This window comes from Solanum tuberosum, unplaced genomic scaffold, assembly GCF_000226075.1.
Source record: "Solanum tuberosum cultivar DM 1-3 516 R44 unplaced genomic scaffold, SolTub_3.0 scf00076, whole genome shotgun sequence".
NCBI lineage: Eukaryota > Viridiplantae > Streptophyta > Magnoliopsida > Solanales > Solanaceae > Solanum > Solanum tuberosum.
In genome coordinates, this window is record NW_006239000.1 from 225,234 (window position 1) to 246,055 (window position 20,822).

The following is a 20,822-nucleotide window of genomic DNA, read 5'->3' on the forward strand; positions in this document are numbered from 1 at the left end:
AGTGGTTTGAGCTTGGGACTTCCATGTTGGAGGTCTCAAGTTCGAAACCCCTTGCCAGAAAGCAAGGGGTTTGCCTTTTGGGTCGAGCTCGTCGCACCAGGCTTGCCTAGTGTGGTTTACCTCTCCTATGTGGTTTGCGAGCTATTGCATAGGAGCGGGGGTTTTACCCTGTGCGCACCCAAAGGGTAGCGGCTGCGGGTTTCCCTTGTCATAAAAAAAAAATTAAGTAGTATTTGTGGATAATATTTACACCATAGATAAACGCATCAAATATAATCATGGACGTGAATATGTTTAAATTAGAAGCCGTATTAGAAGGTAATAGAAGTTATATCTACGCACCTTTTTATTTCATTCAAAAGATTAAGACGACGGATATTTTTATTCATATAATTATGTTTCCACACGCTCGCTCCGTTTATGTACCAGAGAACACATTTTAATTTATTTAATTGTGTCCCCCTCGAGATGTGCAGGTATGATTTATATATGAAGCCAAACACATGGATATATCTTTTCTGGCGATAGTTGGTAACTCTCAAACCAATTACCTTTGTTTTCTACTCTGATACCATGCTAAAGTATATGATCATCTCATCTAAAATCTTAAGATACTAAAAATAACACATTTTTATTTACTATATTTTGTTCTTTTTATGTGTTTTCGCTAGCAAAGACTAATTACTGTGTTTCACACTAAATCATCATTTTTTTTTACTTAGAAGCTTGACCAAAACAATTCATAAATCATAAACTAAAAGTTTGGCTAACATAATTCATAAAACTAACACATATATTACTCAGATATGTCGAGCTCAGACGTGGAATGAACAAAATAGAAAGAAAGAAAAAAAAGAACTGAAAATTAGAATAAAGTAAGAGACAATATATAGAAACATAGAGAATACAGCTAGAGCAAGTTGCCAAAAAGCTTTAATATAGCTATAAATAGTTAAGAGCACAAAATCCATATCGACCACCCAAGTCAAATATTGACTCATATTAAAAACATCAGTATAGCCATAACACCAAATTATACATTTTTTCAATAAAAAGAATGGCTTTCAGTACTCCTCATGATCATGAATACTATACTAGTCATGGCATTTTCTCCTCCAATGAATTCATCAATTCTTCTCTTGTTACTACTACTACTAGTAGTACTAATCCTCTGTCCCAAATAACCCCCACTTCACTTTATGAACATAATATTAATGAACAACTAGTGAATATAAATTCACTAGATCATTATGTGCCACCCTCGATGCCATGGTTCCCTGAGCGGCTAGGGGTTTCCGACATGACGGTGCCGATACTAGTACCAGCATCGTCTAATTCTAGTACTAATACTCATCAGATTTATGCAGTCGACAAATACAATAATAATAAGTACGGATGCAACGGCCAACACCACGAGGGTTGTGAATCTTGGGATGAAAATACTGACCATGGTTTTGAATCCAACTTCTGGTCCTCTTGTCCTCTCGCTACCTCCAATAATTGGGTACGTTTCTTTCCTCTATTTTGCTGAAATACATCATCAAATCTTGAGTGAAAATATATTTTTATTATTAACTAGTAATAGTCAACATATTTATTTTGTGCATGGAAAGTTAAGAAAAAGCAAAAAAAAAACACGTTGGGTAATGGAATATTGGGGAGTTACGTTGTCTCCTTATGTATACTCCTTGATAATATCCTCATGAACTTAACTAGTATTTTTTTTTTTTTTCGAATTAAAGTGAGTTAGGCTCAAGATCTTTAACAGAAATATGTATTAATGACGTTGTTGACAGGGGGCTCAAAGGGAAACAAGTCCAAAAATCAAAGAAACGCCGGCAATGAAGATCGGCAGGTACTCAGAAGAGGAGAGAAAGGACAGAATTCTCCGATACCTCAAGAAAAGAAATCAAAGGAATTTCAACAAAACTATAAAGGTACGTATGTATGTATATAGTTTTTTTATAGTTTTCTATATGAATTAATTAATTTAAATAATTAATGTGGGCGTGCAGTATGCTTGTCGCAAAACCCTAGCAGACAAACGTGTTCGAGTTCGTGGAAGATTTGCAAAGAATAATGAAGCCTGTGATGATCATGAACTCCTCATCAAGGGGAATGTTAATTACCACCAAGACAAAGATGTTTGCTATGATCATAATCCACAAATCCAGGTTAATTCATTTCTATCTAGCTACTTAATAATAGTGAACCATCCATCTTATTATAAAATTATAATCTCTCTAACAACTTAAACTTTTTAGATCCTAAATATTTACTTTCTTTTGCAGATGAAACATGGTGATCAGGAGAATTGGTTAGAAGAGGCAATCACAAATTTTATGTATATACCTTATATAGGTAGCTCCTATGATGGAAATTTCATAAGCTGATCATAGCCATTTGTTTATTACTCCACTACTTATGTCTCTCTCTAATTATAAAGTTGATGTACTCCCATCCATTATTTATGAATGAATGAATAGTTGAGGTCCACTTCCTTTGATATACAACTGTTCCTCCTCTAAAAGAATTATTATATTGCATAAACAATACTAGCCTCATTAATCTCTCTTTTGACACATTGAAAATACTATATACATTTTTCACAAATACTTATATTAAACTGTCTACATCACACTCTTAATTAAATTATTGTCTTTTGTATCTAGTTAAACCTGAGATGCTTCCTATACTGAACTATCCTTTTTATAGTGTTAGGAACTATCCGTAATCACAAACTTAGCTTCCAAAATAAATTTATGATGATTCATCGTTACATGGCTCCAAAGTGATAAAAGATCAGAGAAGAACTTATACTTTTTCTTTATTACCTTCCTCGCTCACTCTATCAAGGACCTCAAACAGTTAACCACTAAGTTAGCAAGATCGGGAGGGTTAGTGTCCTCTTAAGAAGGAATACCCAACTTCTGGGGCATCTCCAACCCTATACTCTATTTTACTCTTCAAATATAGAGTTCTCTATTTTTTCAGATATCTAACTCCAATCCAATTCTCTATTTCATTCTCTAAAAAAGAATCTTTTTCTCTCTCCTCAATATTATATTATTATTTCTATTTTATTCTTATTTTCTTATTTTATAATATAAATCCTTTATTTCTTTTTTCCCAATAATTACTTTATATAATTTTCATGTGATATATTTAATATAAAATTATATTTTATTCTAAATTTTTAAATAACATAAATTGCAAGAAAATATTATATAAGTAACAAATTAATGGACAAATTCAAATAAAAGTGAAATACAATATAATAAACATTACATAAACACTCAATTTTTGAAATTATTTCCTTGCTCCCATAAATGCTCTACTATTAATGCATTACAGAGTTCAAAATGAGCATTTTTGTCCTTAACTTTCTATGTCTAGCTAAAAATTGTTCAAATCGAAGATTTTCATCTACCACCTTTTCTGTCGTTGGAGTTAGAGCCTCTACGACATCTTGAATTGGTGCATTAAGATCATGTTCATCCTCAATTATGATGTTGTGCAGTATAATACATGTAAGCATTATATCATGTAGCACTTCCTTTTTCAAAACACGTGATGGTCTTGCAATAATTGCAAAACGAGATTGCAAAACTCCGAATGCACGTTCAACATCTTTTTGGCATGATTCTTGTTTCATCGCGAATTGATTATTATGTTATGTATTGTATTTTATCTTGTATTTAAATTATTATGTCATGTATCGTATTGTTAGCTTGTATTTAAATTATCATATTATGTATTGTATTTTTAAATTAGTTTTTTCATCTTATCATTTTAATTTTGTGTATTCTTTATAGTGAAAATTAATAATAAAATCAAATTATATTATTGTCGAAAATTAGAAAAAAAATAAATACTATTAATTCGGGAATGAAAAGTAGTATATATTAAAATAATATATTTTTTTAAAAAGTAATATTACATTTAAAAAGATTATGAATATTAGATATTTATTAATGACATTATATGTAAAATAATATGTTAATTAGAAAGCAATAGAAATAATAATAAAATATAATATTCAAAAAGTGAAATAGAGAGTGTGAATTTGGAGAACTACTATTCACCTCTGTAAATATGAAGAATGAAGAGTGATATAGAGGTGGGTTGGAGTGCCCATTCTCTATTTTACTCTCCAAATATAGAGAATGAAGAGTAAATAGAGATTGGTTGGAGATGGTCTAAAATTAAAAGGAGTATAATTAGCTAAGAAGCTCGTCACTAAGCTACCGTTAAATAACCATAAGCTAATATAACAAGATTTTTTTGATAATCGTTAATAAATAAGATTAGCTGTGGATTATTGATGTTTAACAATAAAAAATGCTCATCACTTTTTTCTTCTCCTCGTAGTGGATGGACAAAGTTATTCGATACTTTATAAATTAAATATATAGTCCAAGTATGTAAGCAGAAAATAGTCTGGACACACCATAGTTATTACTATTAAAAAGGTTTTTTCTTATTGGAACTAGATCTAATTGGCTATACAGAGCACACGTCTTTCATCATCCAAATTAAAACTCATATCTTAATTAAACAACAGTAAAAGGTTGCTAACTTTATTAGCTTAGGTATAGCTAATCAATTAATACGTTAGATGTGATCCAAATAGTGTAGATTAAAAGGAAATTAGAAAAAAAAAAGGAAAAGGTTTATTAGATTAGAATCTAATAAAAAGGGTTTGATTACCTTAAAGAATCAAAACAACTTTATTTTCAACGTTAGCATCAATTCTGTATCCAGCGATTATTTGGAGTTACTTTTGTAAGGTACCGTTAAGCATCTTTTGGTACTTAACTAGAATGAACATCATCATTATAACGTTGAATGTATTAAAAAGGTAAGAATTTTGATTATTTTTATTCCTGCAGCTGCTTGCTTTCTTTGAAAAAGATGGACCTTAGCTTGATAAAGCCTAGCTTCGACAATATAATAGGGGAATAATTATTCTTATTTCTTTCGACACATTTAATATTATTAAGTACAAATTATATTACTCCTACTATATGAATATATATCTTAGGGCTGCTGATATGGTGTTTTGTTCTTTATTCCGATCCTCTGCACTGCAATAGATCACTTTAGATTAGGAAGCATTTTCGGGTGACCGTGCATGCAACGAAACAACAACTACCTCTACCTTTATTATATATATATATATCATCTTCCCAATTTCTCGATTTGTAATCTTGAAAATAATTAAGAATGTCTATCTAATATGTTAGATGACCAATTACATTATCGGCCAAGAAATTAATTACTTGCATGTTGTGCCTGTCTCACTCATGGGTTCATTTGATTGCCAACTTAAATTCTCATAGCTCAAACTAAAGAATATATTTTTCATCTACACTAAAAAATTAAATGAATATTATTAATTATTTTCTTTGTGCTAAAACAATAGTAGTAGTATTTATTTATGTAGTACAAGAAAGCAACAGTTTTCGGTTTAAAAAAGAATAGATTCTGTTGACTGATATTTTGATGTTTCCTTTCCGGCATTAATTATTAGTGTTTATATATATGAGCTAATTAAATAGAATAGATATTACAGTAGAAGTGTACAGTCATGATCAGTCTTGTTTATGTCAATTGAAAATGATTAATCAATCCAAAAGAATTGATTCTTTGAGGCCATATATCGATCTCTTGATTTTACGTAAGACCTAATGAGAGGTCAAAATGGAGCTAAATATATATATATATATATATATTGTGTTAGTATTATTATATTGACAATTATAAGATACTAGGACGACAAAAAAAATAATATAGGCACACCTAGCTAGGCCAAGAAGATGGGGATCACAAGTAATGCCTTCTTCCAATCGCAAGAAAGCACTCAAATTGAAGTGACCCCATTATCAATGAACTGTCCCAATCACCACCTTCCAAGTCTTCAAATCCCACTCACTAATCAATTAGTAAGTCTGACAAAATCTTGATTTTATAATTCAATTTTATTTTGATCCTGTTATTTGTGTTGTCCTTCTATTAGACTTTTATTTTGATTTGAGTACCTTTTTAGTGAATTTTGATTTATCATTCATTCATAGCCAAATATATATGGTGATCGATCGATGATTACAAAAGTAACCAAACTTTAGTATAGTGTCCTTTGAAGTAAGGGAAGGTTATATTAATTAGTAACAAGTTTGTTGGTGGGATCAATGATAAATAGCTATAGTTATAACATTATAGCCAAGTTAGTTTCTGGAAATCTTTGATGAGTACTCCATGATAGAACTTTCTCATGAACATACTGTGGATGAAAATGGGCAATCAACATCATATCAAACTTTAATATATTTTAGAAAGAGATGGAGGATCAGTTATATATTATCCCCTAACATTTGTCGGTGATAAATTAAACAACCATATATATAATTAATTGTGACCCACATATATATATCAAAGAAAGCCACATCTTCATAATCTCCATGCTTTTGGTAATATTAATTGGATCGACCATGACTACTACAAGCTAAGGTTGGCAATAAGTTGACCCTCTCTTTCTTCATATATTCCAAATTGGGAAGGTGGTGGACTCTTCTACAAAAGGTAGTTAGCTTCTTCATTATGATAACTTTGACTATTGTATGTGTAGTAGTTAATTTTCGGACTTACAATTTCAGATATGCGGTCATAAAATTTAACTTTAGATATTAGTTGAACATTAATCATATATAACTTCACATAAAATTTAAGCTTTTACGTTAGTTTAGTTGCTAAATGACCCAACAATGGCATCAATTATGACATTTAAAACAAGTTTTTGCTCGGTTTGTCTCTATTTCAGGGTGGTCTTTATTTTTCTTTTCCTATTGTTTATTTAATGAAAATTTATTGGTCAAACTACCATTTACTGTAGCTTAATTTCACAATGTAACTTTTGTTTCGTCCGACAAAATTAGTTGTGTAGTATTTAATAGCTTGAGACATAATTTTTAGGTTTATCTGTCAACATACATTTTGTAGGAACCAAGTTATGCTTGTAACTAGTAAGATGTAATTTGTGAGTTATGAACTCTTAAAACATAATGTTCTTAAATTGAACTTAATCAATCTAAATTCTATAGAAACTAAATTATGTCTTCTAAGACATAACTTGTTGATTATGAACAAAACTTATGTCTCTTACATCATACGTCCTACAAGACATAACTTGTGAATTATGAATTGAATTTATATTTTCAACATTATAAGTTTTATAAGAATTAAGTGGCATAACTTGCCTTGTGGATTTACTTTTACTTGGCTATTGTTTTTTTTTAATCCAAAATATTCTCAGCCACTGTTTTGGCGTTGAAGGACAAAAATTCATGACCCCATTTAAAAATTGAAACGACTCATGGACGGTATATCATTGCTAATTTTTGTTGTGCACTCTTTTGGGCTTAGAGCAACCCAACTACGTAACAATAATGATCTATGTACCCATAAGCGAAGTGTACCGATGATTATTTGTGGGTTGTTGTTTAAGTTATATCCAATAGTCGCAAATTGAAATAACATTTAATATCGATATATATATATTCATAAAGTTATGACTTAAGAAACATAACTTATTCGTATAAAGTTTTTATTGGATAAAACATACATATTTTCTAAAACTTATACCTTACGAATTAGATATTACATAATAAAAGATATTTTTACACATAACTTTTCATTAACCACACATAATACCCACAACAAAATACTATAGGGCTAATTGGTGCAAAAACTTGAGAAACAAACCGACCTTTTAAGTCATAGCTTATTAAATAAATAGTAATTGGCTAAGAGTTAAATAGGTGGCTACGTATTGCCATTCATTTGCACGTGAAAAACGTCTCCAAAGCCCATGTGACGCCGGTATTTGTTTTGATCATATTATTTTGTAGTAGAACTTCCTTACCACAATAATTTCAAGTTATATCTCACCTAATTTTAATCGGCTAATTAAGAGGACAGGTTTACTATCGTTGAATTTGTTCCGGGAATAAGAAATTCCAAGTCTCTCTCACAAGGCAAAATGAACACCGAATCGGAGAAAGAGCAATTTTTGAAGGAATTTGGAAGCGATTATGGTTATGCAAATGCCCCCAAAAACATTGATGAAATTAGAGCTACTGAATTTAAGCGCTTAAACGGTAAGATTTTTTCATCTTCCAATTGCAGATGATATCAGAATTTTGTTGAAAATTGTTCACGTTGACTATACATTTATTTACTTGTAGATACGGTATACTTGGATCATGCTGGGGCGACTCTCTATTCCGAGTCTCAAATGGAAGCTGTTTTTAAGGACCTCAATTCTACTGTTTATGGAAATCCTCGTATCCTTCCTATCACATTTGTCTGCGTTTTTTACTTTCTTCTAACTAGTTCGTTCAAATTATTTGAATTTTACATGTTTGATTCTGCATTTGTTCGCGACCCCTTTGATTCCTTAATTATGTGAAAAACAATAGATAGCCAGAGCAGTTGTAGTTTGGCTAGCGAGGACATTGTTGAGAAAGCACGCCAACAGGTGAACATCTTCTTCTGCACAATTTATATTGGTTGTGTTGTTATCATAATTTTTTATAAAATTATGCTTCCTCTGCCTTTGCTCTGCAAATGTATATTGATGTATGCTGTTTAAGTGATTGATATTATCTAAATGCTAAGCAATCAAGTCATAAGCATCACAATGTTGTGGATAGGTGTTAATTTTAGATAAATGCACATGTTTGTCGATGCCAATCTAATGAGAGTCTCTAAATTTCCTTCTGCATATGTTCTCTCATATTCAGTATTTCACATGTGATAAAGTTTCTGTTGTTTTACTTTCTTTTACCATTGCATCACGACTCTGTTCAGGTCCTTAGTTTCTTCAATGCATCACCAAGAGAATATAGCTGTATATTCACTTCTGGGGCAACAGCTGCACTAAAGCTTGTTGGGGAGACCTTCCCATGGAGCAGTAACAGCAGTTTTATGTACACAATGGAGAATCATAACAGCGTCCTTGGGATTAGGGAGTATCCTGAATGGATTAAACCTTTTCCTCAAATTTTGTTAGTTCTGCTGTTGATTAATTTATGAAAGCTTTCCTCCTTGGTTGTGTATTTAGTTTCTTAATCTACGGTACTACTTCCTGCTTCAAGTGCTATTATTTTTCACTGACCTACCGGTCCACCTAATCAAAGGCTCCCGAAGTTTCTATAAATAATCGACATTTTCTTCATGAGAAAGGCATGAATCTTGCTGGCTTTATATTTCAGTAAATGATCGCATCTCTACATGTCACTGCATCTGGACCATGCTATCTTTGGACATTTGAAAGAATTATCACGACTTGTATGTGTTATCTATGATGTTTCATATATGCAGATCTGATTTGTGGATATGTTCAACAATGTCATTGTTTCTCTTATTGACTGATGGTCTGATGCATATAATCATTGTGGTTCTTTTTGAAGTTCTATGATTCCATTCACTTTTTTTTAATGAAATGACTCCATCCACTTTAAAATTGGTTGTCCCACACTTGCTGCTGAAGTGAGGTGTAGAACTCTACTGTTTATCTCATGGATATGGTTGTACATGTTTCTGGTAGAATTTTCACTGTACCTCCAAGGGAAACTTTTATACTTGACAGATCGTAGTTCTAACTGACCAGCCACTAAAATTTTGTTCTTGCTATTGAAGTGAAACCAAAAATCAGGGACCCAATTCATCTCTAATTTTGTGTACTATTATATATGTGTTAATACTTAATCCATGCAGATGACCTATTAAGCCAGAAAATTGAAAGAAAAAATGAAAAAGGTTTTACACAGTATGAAGATTTTGCAGAAACAGTTGCGTAGATGGAAGATTTTGCATAATTTTCGATCTGGTTCATTTTAACATTTGTGTGTTTCTCAAGTATTCTATTCCTTAAGAGTTACTAGATATGCTCTCAGTAAAGGAGCTGCTGCTTTTGCAGTTGACATTGAAGAGGGCACACATCTGGGTGAATCAGAAAGCCCCAAGTCTAACTTAAAACTAACGCAGCGCCACATTCAGAGAAGAAGTGAAGGCAGAGTTGCTAAAGAAGGGATGCCAGGTAGCTTTTTATTACAAAATTCAGCCAATTTCCTTTAGAAACTAGGCTCTACAATAGTTTCACCTTCTACCTTCCAACCCCCTCCACCCACGAAGTCTATAAAGGTAGTTTGCACCTTCAACTCAAATTAGCTGTAGTCTGAGTTCATGAAATCCCATCAATCAAGAGAGCCTGTATGGCCTTATACCTGTTAGGTGGATTATCTATTTCCTTTTGTTAGTTTTTATCAAATGCTCTGGAAGTGAAGTAGTAGCTGGTTCACTAATGAGGCACATATTACCAATGTCTTTATCAACTTTGACTTGTTGTATCTGAAATTGTCTTCTTCTTGTTACAGGTAACACATACAACTTGTTTGCATTCCCATCAGAATGCAATTTTTCAGGTCGAAAATTCGACCCTAACCTGGTTAAGATTATCAAGGAAGGGTCTGAAAGAATCTTAGAAAGCTCCCAGTATTGCAGGTAAAATAATAAAAAACTAGACTCTAGTGATTGAGAATAGCCGAGATGCTAAAGTTCTGACATTTATCTGAATAGTATAAGGTATTCTTTTTCCCCTGTACTTGTAAGATTTTTACCCCCAGTAAAGACTATAAGAAAATAGACCTTCTCTTTTAAGCTTGGTTGAGAATAGATTTTTAGTGCCTCAAACATTCACCAAAAAAGATATTTATTTTTATGCTGTTTCAAAATACTCTTCAGTTCTTTATTGTCTAAATTAGGGGTGTTTCTAATGATTTTAATATGTTTGACTACCAAAAAGTTAAGACATGGCATATAGTAACTAGTCTATCATTCTAAAGTATAGCCGTGCCAAGGAAGATTATTTGTTTGTCAATATCTACAAGAGGAGATGCTACATTTTGAACAATGTATGCTGATTCAGTCAGGGCTTTGACTTAAAATATTGAATGATCGATCTTTTTACCTCTATGTGTGCTATTCTTATCTCAGTAGCTGATAAGCTTGTTCTTATGTCTTCAAAAAGATTTTATATCTCCATCATTGAGTTGGTCTTGTGCAGATGGGCAGACATAAATTCTCTTTTCTGAATGCAGAGGTTCCTGGTTGGTTCTGATAGATGCTGCTAAAGGATGTGCTACCAATCCACCAGATTTATCGAAGTTTAAAGCAGACTTTGTTGTTTTCTCGTTCTACAAGGTACTTATATTTGATACCTGCTGTTTTAATATTACATGAGGTACTTATATTTGATACCTGCTGTTTTAAGATTACATGAGGTACTTATCCTGCTGTTTTAAGATTACACGAATATACAACTTACATCACGGAGTTTGAAAATAGTTTTATTTGTTTCTGGTTTAGTTATTCGGCTACCCAACTGGCCTTGGAGCACTCATTATTCGAAATGGTAAGCAGTTAAATAAGAAAGCCGATTTTTGTTATGTGTTTGCTCACTTATTCTTGTTTAATTTTCTTCTTCGTGTAGTTTACTTTTGTCTTGTTTCACTCTCTGCCTCTATCCCTCTGCTTCTCTGTTTATGGAGAGAATCTTGGGTGGAAAGAGTGTCAAAGATGCAAGGTTTCATGTTTTTCTAGTTGTGAAACAAGATACACTTATATTTCTCCTTTTTCTCCCTTTTCTTCACTGTGAAAATTAACCTAATTTCCTGATCTCTTTCTATTGATCAGATGCTGCTAAACTGATGAAGAAGACCTACTTTAGTGGAGGTTTTTCTTAGTGCCTTCCCATGTTATGATTATATAATTGAAAACTCTAGCAATTTTAAGTTAACCTGGATTCTTGTAGGCACGGTGGCTGCAGCTATTGCTGATGTTGACTTTTTCAAAAGAAGAGAAGGCGTAGATGAATTTTTTGAGGATGGAACCATTTCATTCTTGAGCATAGCAGCAATTCAACATGGGTTCAAAATAATTAATATGCTAACAACATCTTTGATTTCCCGGTAAGTGAGAGCTTGCTCTTTTTTTTTCCCGGATAAGGTGAGAGCTTACTTCTTTCGTGGATGAATAGATTCTCAAATTGAATAATGATCAGAATTTTATTGAGATTGGACATATTTTACTGTCATTACACATGAACAGAGACATTATATTGTTCACCCTAGTGACTAGATTTATCGCACACTTTTTCGCTTATAGTTTAATCTTTTTATGATTTATCTCGGTGAGTGAGTCCTGCTAATGTTGTTTGATTAATCCTGCTCATCGCTACTTTGTTGATATTGTTGAACTTCTATTTTTGTACTGCATAGGTACTGCCAACCTTTTTATTATTAGATGTTACCACAAATACTGATATAAATCAATTTTGGTTTAGCTGTTAGGCTAATTATTTTTTAAGTGAATAAGAAAACTTTGTTTTAAAGGTTTAAAATTTTGGAACTTCAATTTTTCCTGTTTTTTTTTTCTCCGTTTGACTTGACTGATAAATTCCTCTTTATTTAGAGAATCTAGTTATTCTTTTCTGAATCATCTAATTCAGTGCCAACAGAATCATACTGAGAATTTTACGGAAATTGTTGCCCCATTTCTCTCTCCCCCCCTAATTGAAGTTGGGACCTAAAGAAAAAAAAAAGTCCTGAAATGTGCTATTCTTTTCTGCAAGGCATACAACATCAATTGCAGCATATGTGAGGAATAAGCTTTTGGCACTGAAGCATGAAAATGGAGAATTTGTTTGCATGCTGTACGGGGTAAATATATCGAACACAGCATTCTTGTGACTAGGTTCATATGTTTTTGGAATTTGGCTGAAATTTAGATCTTGTTCTTATCAATTGCAATTATATGATATGAGAAATTCTTCCTGAGTTCACGTGAAGAAATTTCTTTATGTCCTAGGCAAAGGCAAGTTTATAACTGTTGCTCATTCGTGCAGTGATGATGCAATGATTTTGTTTTTGGGTTGCTTTTGTTGATTTTCATTTTAGTTGACTTTCTCTTTGGTATTCTGTCACAGTTTATGAATTGTCTCTGATGGTTTGTTATGAAATTATCCTATGGTTCCGAAGGTGACTAAGTTAATATGACTTTTATCTCAGTTATTATCTAGTGAAATGGGTCCCATGGTTTCATTCAACATGAAAAGACCAGATGGAACATGGTATGGATATCGTGAGGTGGAAAAATTGGCAACCTTGTCAGGAATTCAACTGCGGGTAAGAGTTCAAAGGCCATATTGTCTATGAAGTATGGATTTTGTTCTGTTTCTCTTGGGGGATGAGATGCTTGCTACCTTATGCTCTTGAAACATATCCCCAGAGCAGCTTGATACTGCTGTTCTGATATAATGTGCTACTTTCATATGTTATCTTTTCTCAATGTCAAGGAGGATGACATAACAATTTTCTCAAAAAAATAATAGAAAGTAATAGAGTAACAAATTATCTTTAGCTGAAATTGTCAGAGAAAGAGGAGTTTGGAATGCAAGGAAATGGTAAATATTTATGAGAAAGCCCCTAAAGAATGGTCTGTCTTAATTCTTAAAGGAATGGAGGGAGGATTAGTCATCACAACTTGTGAAACTAGTAATTGAAGATCTCAGATAAATAATGCTGTTGTATGCTATGAGTCTATGACTAAACTCTTGCTTCTTTTTCCCTGTATTTTTGTATAGACAGGATGTTTTTGCAATCCTGGTGCTTGTGCTAAATATCTTGGTTTGTCACACTTGGATCTTCTTTCAAACATTGAGGTACGTGTTTCCTTTCCCCTCATTTTTAATTGCTATATGTCTTCTGTTGCATGGGAAAAAGGGACCACCAATGGTAACAAATTCAAATTATCATTTCATTTAGGCTGGGCATGTGTGCTGGGATGATCGTGACATTTTACATGGAAAACCAACTGGAGCAGTCAGAGTATCTTTTGGTTACATGTCAACATTTGAAGATGCCATGGTAAGAGACCCCCCATTCCCAACCTAATTCCCTAAAATGAAGAGTAGTTCTATATTTTTTTACAGTAGGACATGCTTCTTTCTTCAAGATTTTGATGTGCCAAATATTGAACAATTGGAGTGAAAAATTTACATTTCAACTCAAATAGTTTATGATTTGAATGCACTAATCAGAGAGCTTTTCAGACTACATTTCTCTTGCTAATTAGCTTTGTATGATTTTAACCCCCAAACAAAAGGGTGATAGAAAGTTTTAATGTCTCACATTAGTGGATGGAATAGGTGGTTGTTTCCTTGTGTGCTTTGGGTATTACTCACTTCATGAGCTAGATTTTAGGGTTAAGTTTGCCAAGGTCTATTTTCTTAACACGGTAGCTGAACCTCTAGAATCTTGGTAGAGACTCAAAATAGATTCCCCTATACCAGAGGTTGGTGCCAACTTCTTCTCGTCATCCTTTCGGTGTCTGGTTCCGCTCCTCTCATTGGCTGTCCTAGTGCCACCATCTATCTTGCAACTACTGCTGCTTTTTTCTATACCGACCGGAGCCCTTTTCTATGAATTGTCATTGTTCTACCAATTCAAGTTACGTTGTGGCATGTCCTTGGGCTTTTCAATATAGTATCTCTTTTTGGTGATTGAGAATAGATTCTTATCCGTGTGTAGCGCAAGAGACACTTCCTTTCGCTGTGCGGTTAATCATGACTTGCTACAAGGAAGAATTCCAATAGCGCCTTTTCTTGATGATTGTGCATTATTCCAGCTAAATTTCATGTTTTCAATGTCAACTTTCTATGTTTTATATGAGTAAACTCAAGTTGGTTTCATTATGTAGAGTTTAAGGGGCTCGCTTAGAATATCAAGAGAATATGTTTCTAGATTCATACACTGCTTAAAAATGATATGTCTAGATTCATATATGATACGTGTCTAGAGACTCATTATACTTGAAGATTTGAATAAGTAAAATTTTGTAGAACATTGTTATAGGAATAGAACATTTTCTTACTTCATTAGCATAAAAATTGATTACCTATCTAATTGTACGTACTTCAAGACTTTCTATTTAAGGAACACCTCTTGTAAATTGTTTCTTAGTCAAGTCAATGAGAAGTTTTTCCTAATTTAACATGTCCTCAGAGCCATACGGGGGAGTGGGAGGGAGGACGGGTTAGAATGCCTATTCTTGGTTAGCCCATTATTATGCACCACATGCTCCAGATGTCTGGTCCTGGGCATGTGTGGGAGGGGGAGGGGGGGTGTAAGAATGTTTGGCATTAGTTACCTATCAATAAAAAAGAGATTACCCCACATTAGTTAATGAAATGTGTTGTCTTTTTACATGGTCTTGGGAAATCCTCACTTCATAAGCTAATTTTTAGGTTGAATTAAGCCTAACATGCATTTTCATAAAAGAGAGAGAAAGGAAAATATGTAGCTTAATGGTCACATAGAACAACAATTGCCAACTTCCGGTTTCTTACTTTCACTTGGCCATTAGACAGGCAGGATGAAAAAGGAAAGGAAGAAAGAACTAAAACAAGATGATCTTTTTAGTTCTTCAAGGTTCTGTCTGAAGAAAGAGCAACTTCTAATCATTTGGATAAAAAAGGCTACTTTTTTTTTTGAAATGGTAAAGAATATATCTAATACAGCAATAAGAATGTGCTGAAAAAGCTAAATTGTTGAAAAACGGAAAATGGTTTACTAGTCCTATTTCTATAATTCCCTTTTCTGTTGTTTGTTTTGGATATTGCTGGGCAGAAGCTTCATCTTCTATGAAGTTATCTTGTAATTGCCTGAATGATTGATTAGAAAACTAATCTTTGCTCTGGATGTTCCTTTGAAAGCTAGTCTTATTCTCTACTTCATTTCGTTCTACTCGTCTATGCAGAAACTCGTCAACTTCGTGGAAAATAATTTTGTAATATCATCATCTAATCGGTGTGCATTGCAGCCAAGTTCCATCTCTTTGCCAATTGAAGGTTAACTTTTTTACCTTTCTACTATTTGGCATGCCTTAAATATATATGTTGATTTGGTTTCTTATAGACCAGAAGTTGATTGTTAGTGTGAAGGTTTGTCATTTTAATACCATAAAAGGTAGTGTGCAAACTTGTTTAGTCACCTATGCATCTCATTGACCAATTGCAGGGATTGCAAAAGCTGCTGCACGACATTTTCTCTCATCTATTACTGTCTATCCAATAAAGTCTTGTGCGGGATTTAGTGTGGATCAGTGGCCTCTAACATCTACTGGTAGCTATTCTTCTATATCTCATCGGAGAATTCAGTTGTTCAATCTTTATGATTTTGTCAAAATTAAGAGATATTGTTCATTTCAGCTGCATATAAGAAATGGGTCCACTTTTTCTTTAGAATATCAAAATATTTTGAATTTCAATGTATCATTCTTACATAGTTGTCCATTGTCGATATAAATTTAGGGTTATTGCATGATCGTGAATGGATTCTCAAGAGCACAACCGGTGAAATTCTTACCCAAAAGAAGGTAGAATACTTTATAATTCACATCATGTGTGTTGATGCCTGTTATCCATGTGCAAAGCCATGGTAAAACTACCTTCAATCACCTATCATAATTGAATTCAGGAAAGTGGAAAACATAGCATTGTTGCCAATCATTTGATTTACCCATCCTTCAATGTGTTTTGGTTTTAACCTTGTTAATCCCCTATACAAGCCTTACTAATAATGACTATTTTCTCACAGTAGCATGTAACTTCTTAACTTGGGTTGTGTGCATTAGAATAGTCAGGCTACATGAGGTCTTTTTTTCAACCTTCCCAATGAATTTATTTATTCTCTCTTTTCTTCTAATTTGTTTTTCTATTTGTTTGAGACCGATGGGTGGTTAGTGTTTTCTAATTTGATTTTCTCACAGTTCATAAGAAAGTTAAACTCTTTGATTGGATTAAAGTTATCTAGGAATGCACTCTAATTTGATAAATGAGTCACTAGTGGTTAGCCTATATTTTAGCTTCTTTTTTGAAGCCTTACAATGCTCATTATATAATAGAATTGATTAGATGCCATCCTTTTTGTACAAGATATTCAACAATCCATGGTCTTAAAAAGAAGTTGAATAGCCTAGAATCCGTACTACCAATTACATTTCAATTCCCTAGTATAACACTTCATTCTCACAATATCTAAATCCTATTTTCTCCTGTGTTTCACTACTAACTTTTAAGTGTCTTAATCTCTACACTCTCATTTTTAGCCTGTCATCTAATTTTCTTATTTTTTGTTTTTCTCGAAAACATTCTTGAAAATATGGAAGTGTCCATGCTCTCGATTGGGCTATGATCTCTACTTTTATATCTAAACACGTAATTTTGTAATAGAACCTAGTAACTACGGGAAGCTTATATAATAGAAATAGATAATTAATGTTTATTCAGTATTTACTAGCTATTGCATCTTAACTATTTTCTCTGATGTAGTGTTGATTTCTTCTGCATCAATATCTAAGTCAGGTGTATTTGCGTTCTAGGTTCCAGAAATGTGCTATATTTCCACGCTGATTGATCTCAATTTGGGAAAACTGTTTGTAGAGTCACCTCGTTGCAAGGAGAAATTGCAGATCGAGCTCACATCCAACTCACTTGTCGCTGGAAGAGATGAAATGGATATCCAAAATCATAGGTTTGAGCTTCATCACTTTTTGCCTTTTCTTATTAAATACTTGATAGAAAGCTTGCTACCTCTTGATATTATTTAAGTAGTTAAGAATGAAATCACGTGAATCAATATGTAGAGCTTTACAACTCAATGAAGAGATTCACATAGCAGTCAAAAAAATTCAAACAGCTCTATGTACATAGGTATACAATGACATAGTATAGAATCTTATAGTACCTAATCTTGTTAACTTGTATGTGCATCTATGTTTTTTAAGACTATTTTACTAGGTCATATGTGTAAGAGGCCAACTTTTCTTCTATTCTTGAGTGCTATAATTTTTTCCCGTAGCACTAAAATTTGTATTTTGAAACTTAAGTTGTTGATCTTCTGTGTGTTAATTTTTTTGATTGTGTATCTTAACTGACTTGAACAATTCTGTGTTGCAGTTTCATTTTGGGCTCTGTTAAATGAATGGTTCTTGCTCCTTCAGTTGTACTTATTTTTTAATCAGAAAGGTGAAGTTTCATTAAGATAGCATGGTTTATGTACAGTAGAAAAAGTTAGAAAGGAAAAATGATGCTCCTTAAATTTGCTCTAATATTAGATGCTCTGTGTTTGCTTTTCAAAGATTATACTCATTGTTTTCCTTGTACATTGGAGACTATAATTATGTTCTTTGGCATGTAATAGAGCGTCTAATTAAGATAAAGTGGATATATTTCTTATCTGAACAAAGATATAGTTTATGGGAACTAACTGTCTTTAAAGCTTTGGCTGATTGTCAAGCTTCAAACTTCAATTTATTCGATCCAAAGAAGATTTTAACCAGTTGTGATTTAATCAGTTGCTTTATTATACTAGCCAAAAGACAAAAGCAAGACAAAAAGAAACTAAAAAATGAGTGAACAGTGTTTTGAGAAGGATGTCATTATTTTAGTCTGCATGTTCTTAAAATAACTACTTTATTTGTGACTGATGTTGTAGTTCACTTGGAAATGAAGAAATCTAAAAAGAAGATTGTAGTTCAAGAATATAGTTTATGTAAGTGGTGCCTTTTGAATTAGCAGTGTTATAGTGATGCTTAATCATTTTTCATGTCTTTTGATTTGGGTAGATATGAAGTCAGAAGTTACAACAATGAGGTTGATATCTGGTTCAGCAGGGCAATTGATCGACCTTGCACTCTATTAAGGAATTCCGGTTCTCAGAGTCACTCCTGCATAAATAAGAATGGGAGTCCTGGCATGTGCAGGGATGTTGGCGCTAGATTGAATTTTGTTAATGAAGCCCAGTTTCTGCTGATATCTGAAGAAAGCATAGCTGACCTCAACTCTAGGCTGAAATCAAGTATATTTTCTTATCTTCTCCCTTTCTTAGTAGTGAGCAAACTCTCTTTCTGGTATTAAACTCTTCTGGAATAGGAAAAATAAGGAAATTAGGGATTGCACTTAATACAGTTGGTCAATTTGAGGATATTCTTCTAAGCTGAATGCATAACAACTTTTAAACCATGTCTATACAATAATAAGTGGAATAACTTCTGTTCAGTGGATACTAATGCTTTGCATTACTTGAATTTTAAGTTAGATGAGGTGGTATTTCTCTCTTTAGTGGCATGGCTGTTGTGGCAATAGGAGGATTGAAAAGGAATTAAAAAATAACCAGATTTGTTGTCCGTTCAGTATCTTGTATAGTCCACTATACATGATTTTTTTCTGCATAAGTCACTTGTATCACTTAATATGCTTCCTCTGATGGTGGTTAGTGATTTTTACAGAAAGGTGAATGTATAAAGCAAATAGGTTTATCAAAAATTCATACCACTTTTTTTTTAGATTTAGATGGACGAAGGAGCAATGGTGGACAAGCAGTTCAAGTTGGTGCAATGAGATTTCGACCCAATCTTGTAGCATCTGGTGGTGAACCATATGCAGAAGATGGATGGAACAATCTAAATATTGGAGGCAAATATTTTATGGTGAGTTCTAGCTCCTACAAAATCAAGATTTGGAAACATGAAGTGACTATAGATTCTGTCCTAAAATTGTAGACGAGTATTCTTGTATTCTGCAAGTCAGCAGAGGTGCTAATAGTTCCTCATGTTGTGTTCACACTGATATTGTTAAATGCAGTCATTGGGTGGTTGCAATCGTTGCCAGATGATCAATATAAATCCAGAGGCTGGGGAAGTGCAGAGGTTTAGTGAGCCTTTGGCAACTTTAGCAGGTTACAGGAGAGCAAAGGTTAGAAACCACCTAAAAATGAAGAAAACCCAAAATAAATGCAGTTTGTTTACTTAATTAATTGCTTCTTACCATAATTCCCTTGCAAACAGGGGAAAATAATGTTTGGCATACTGCTAAGATATGAGAATAATACGAAAACCGAGTCAGATACATGGATTCGTGTAGGAGAAGAAATAGTTCCAAATATAGATAGGCATTGATTGTTTTTCGTGGAAGTCCCTATTTGAGACTTGTAAGTAGTCACAACAGAGGTGATACAAGTATTCAATATTGTGAAGCAGCGCAAGAAATACTTGCTCTCGTCAGGTCAATACATTAAACTGTACTTTGTTGTTTGTTCTCTGTATGCAAATGAGTATGTTCTTCTAAAAGAACTTGCTGAGATCTTCATTCTTTGTAACCAGTGCAATTATAAGCTAATAAATAATTGTAATATTTATGTTCTTAGGGGCTGCGTACAGTTTTGTGCGGGATATGTAAGTTTTTAGTTTGTGTAGTGACTTGGTGTGCAAGTGCAACCCATGGATGTTGTAATTTGCCAATATTGGCTAATGTATCAATAACATTCATATGCGCTATAACTCATGGCATTCCTTGATATATGAATGATGCAAAAATCCTCAGGACTTTGCCATGATCTTATCAATAGTGCTTTCTCGAGAGTTGAGACACGCTTTCATCGTGTCCACCAAATCGGTTGGAAAAGATAGTGGTTTGACATGAACGTTGAAAGCTTTATTCCTCTCAACTATGAAGGTTAATTATGAATGTACATGTTAATACTTAGCAATTTTGTCAATGATATTGGTGGTAATACATTAAGTGGAAGAATATTTTTGTCATTTTGTGTTGTGTCTTAAGTATTTGGTATAGTTTTCACTCTTCACAAAGGAACAAAGACTCCATAGCTCAAATTTCAGAACTAAAAGATATACTCCACTATATA

General features: G+C 33.1%; 2 protein-coding genes across 2 annotated transcripts; both read left to right on the forward strand.

The window, feature by feature from the left end:
• Window positions 1-902: 902 nt before the first annotated feature.
• Window positions 903-2,506, forward strand: LOC102587905 (zinc finger protein CONSTANS-LIKE 2). Its single transcript, XM_006346172.2, has 4 exons — window positions 903-1,504; window positions 1,797-1,937; window positions 2,016-2,174; window positions 2,292-2,506. Exons 1-4 carry the CDS (start codon window positions 1,058-1,060, stop codon window positions 2,391-2,393), a joined length of 849 nt encoding a protein of 282 aa, XP_006346234.1. The 5' UTR covers window positions 903-1,057; the 3' UTR covers window positions 2,394-2,506.
• Window positions 2,507-7,899: 5,393 nt separating this feature from the next.
• Window positions 7,900-20,502, forward strand: LOC102580056 (molybdenum cofactor sulfurase). Its single transcript, XM_006345974.2, has 22 exons — window positions 7,900-8,156; window positions 8,244-8,342; window positions 8,478-8,536; window positions 8,869-9,029; window positions 9,945-10,099; window positions 10,437-10,563; window positions 11,160-11,262; window positions 11,428-11,473; window positions 11,755-11,793; window positions 11,873-12,029; window positions 12,692-12,779; window positions 13,128-13,244; window positions 13,703-13,780; window positions 13,884-13,985; window positions 15,877-15,967; window positions 16,137-16,241; window positions 16,430-16,494; window positions 17,500-17,651; window positions 18,745-18,977; window positions 19,466-19,608; window positions 19,763-19,873; window positions 19,966-20,502. Exons 1-22 carry the CDS (start codon window positions 8,039-8,041, stop codon window positions 20,074-20,076), a joined length of 2,460 nt encoding a protein of 819 aa, XP_006346036.1. The 5' UTR covers window positions 7,900-8,038; the 3' UTR covers window positions 20,077-20,502.
• The last annotated feature ends 320 nt before the right edge of the window (window positions 20,503-20,822 follow it).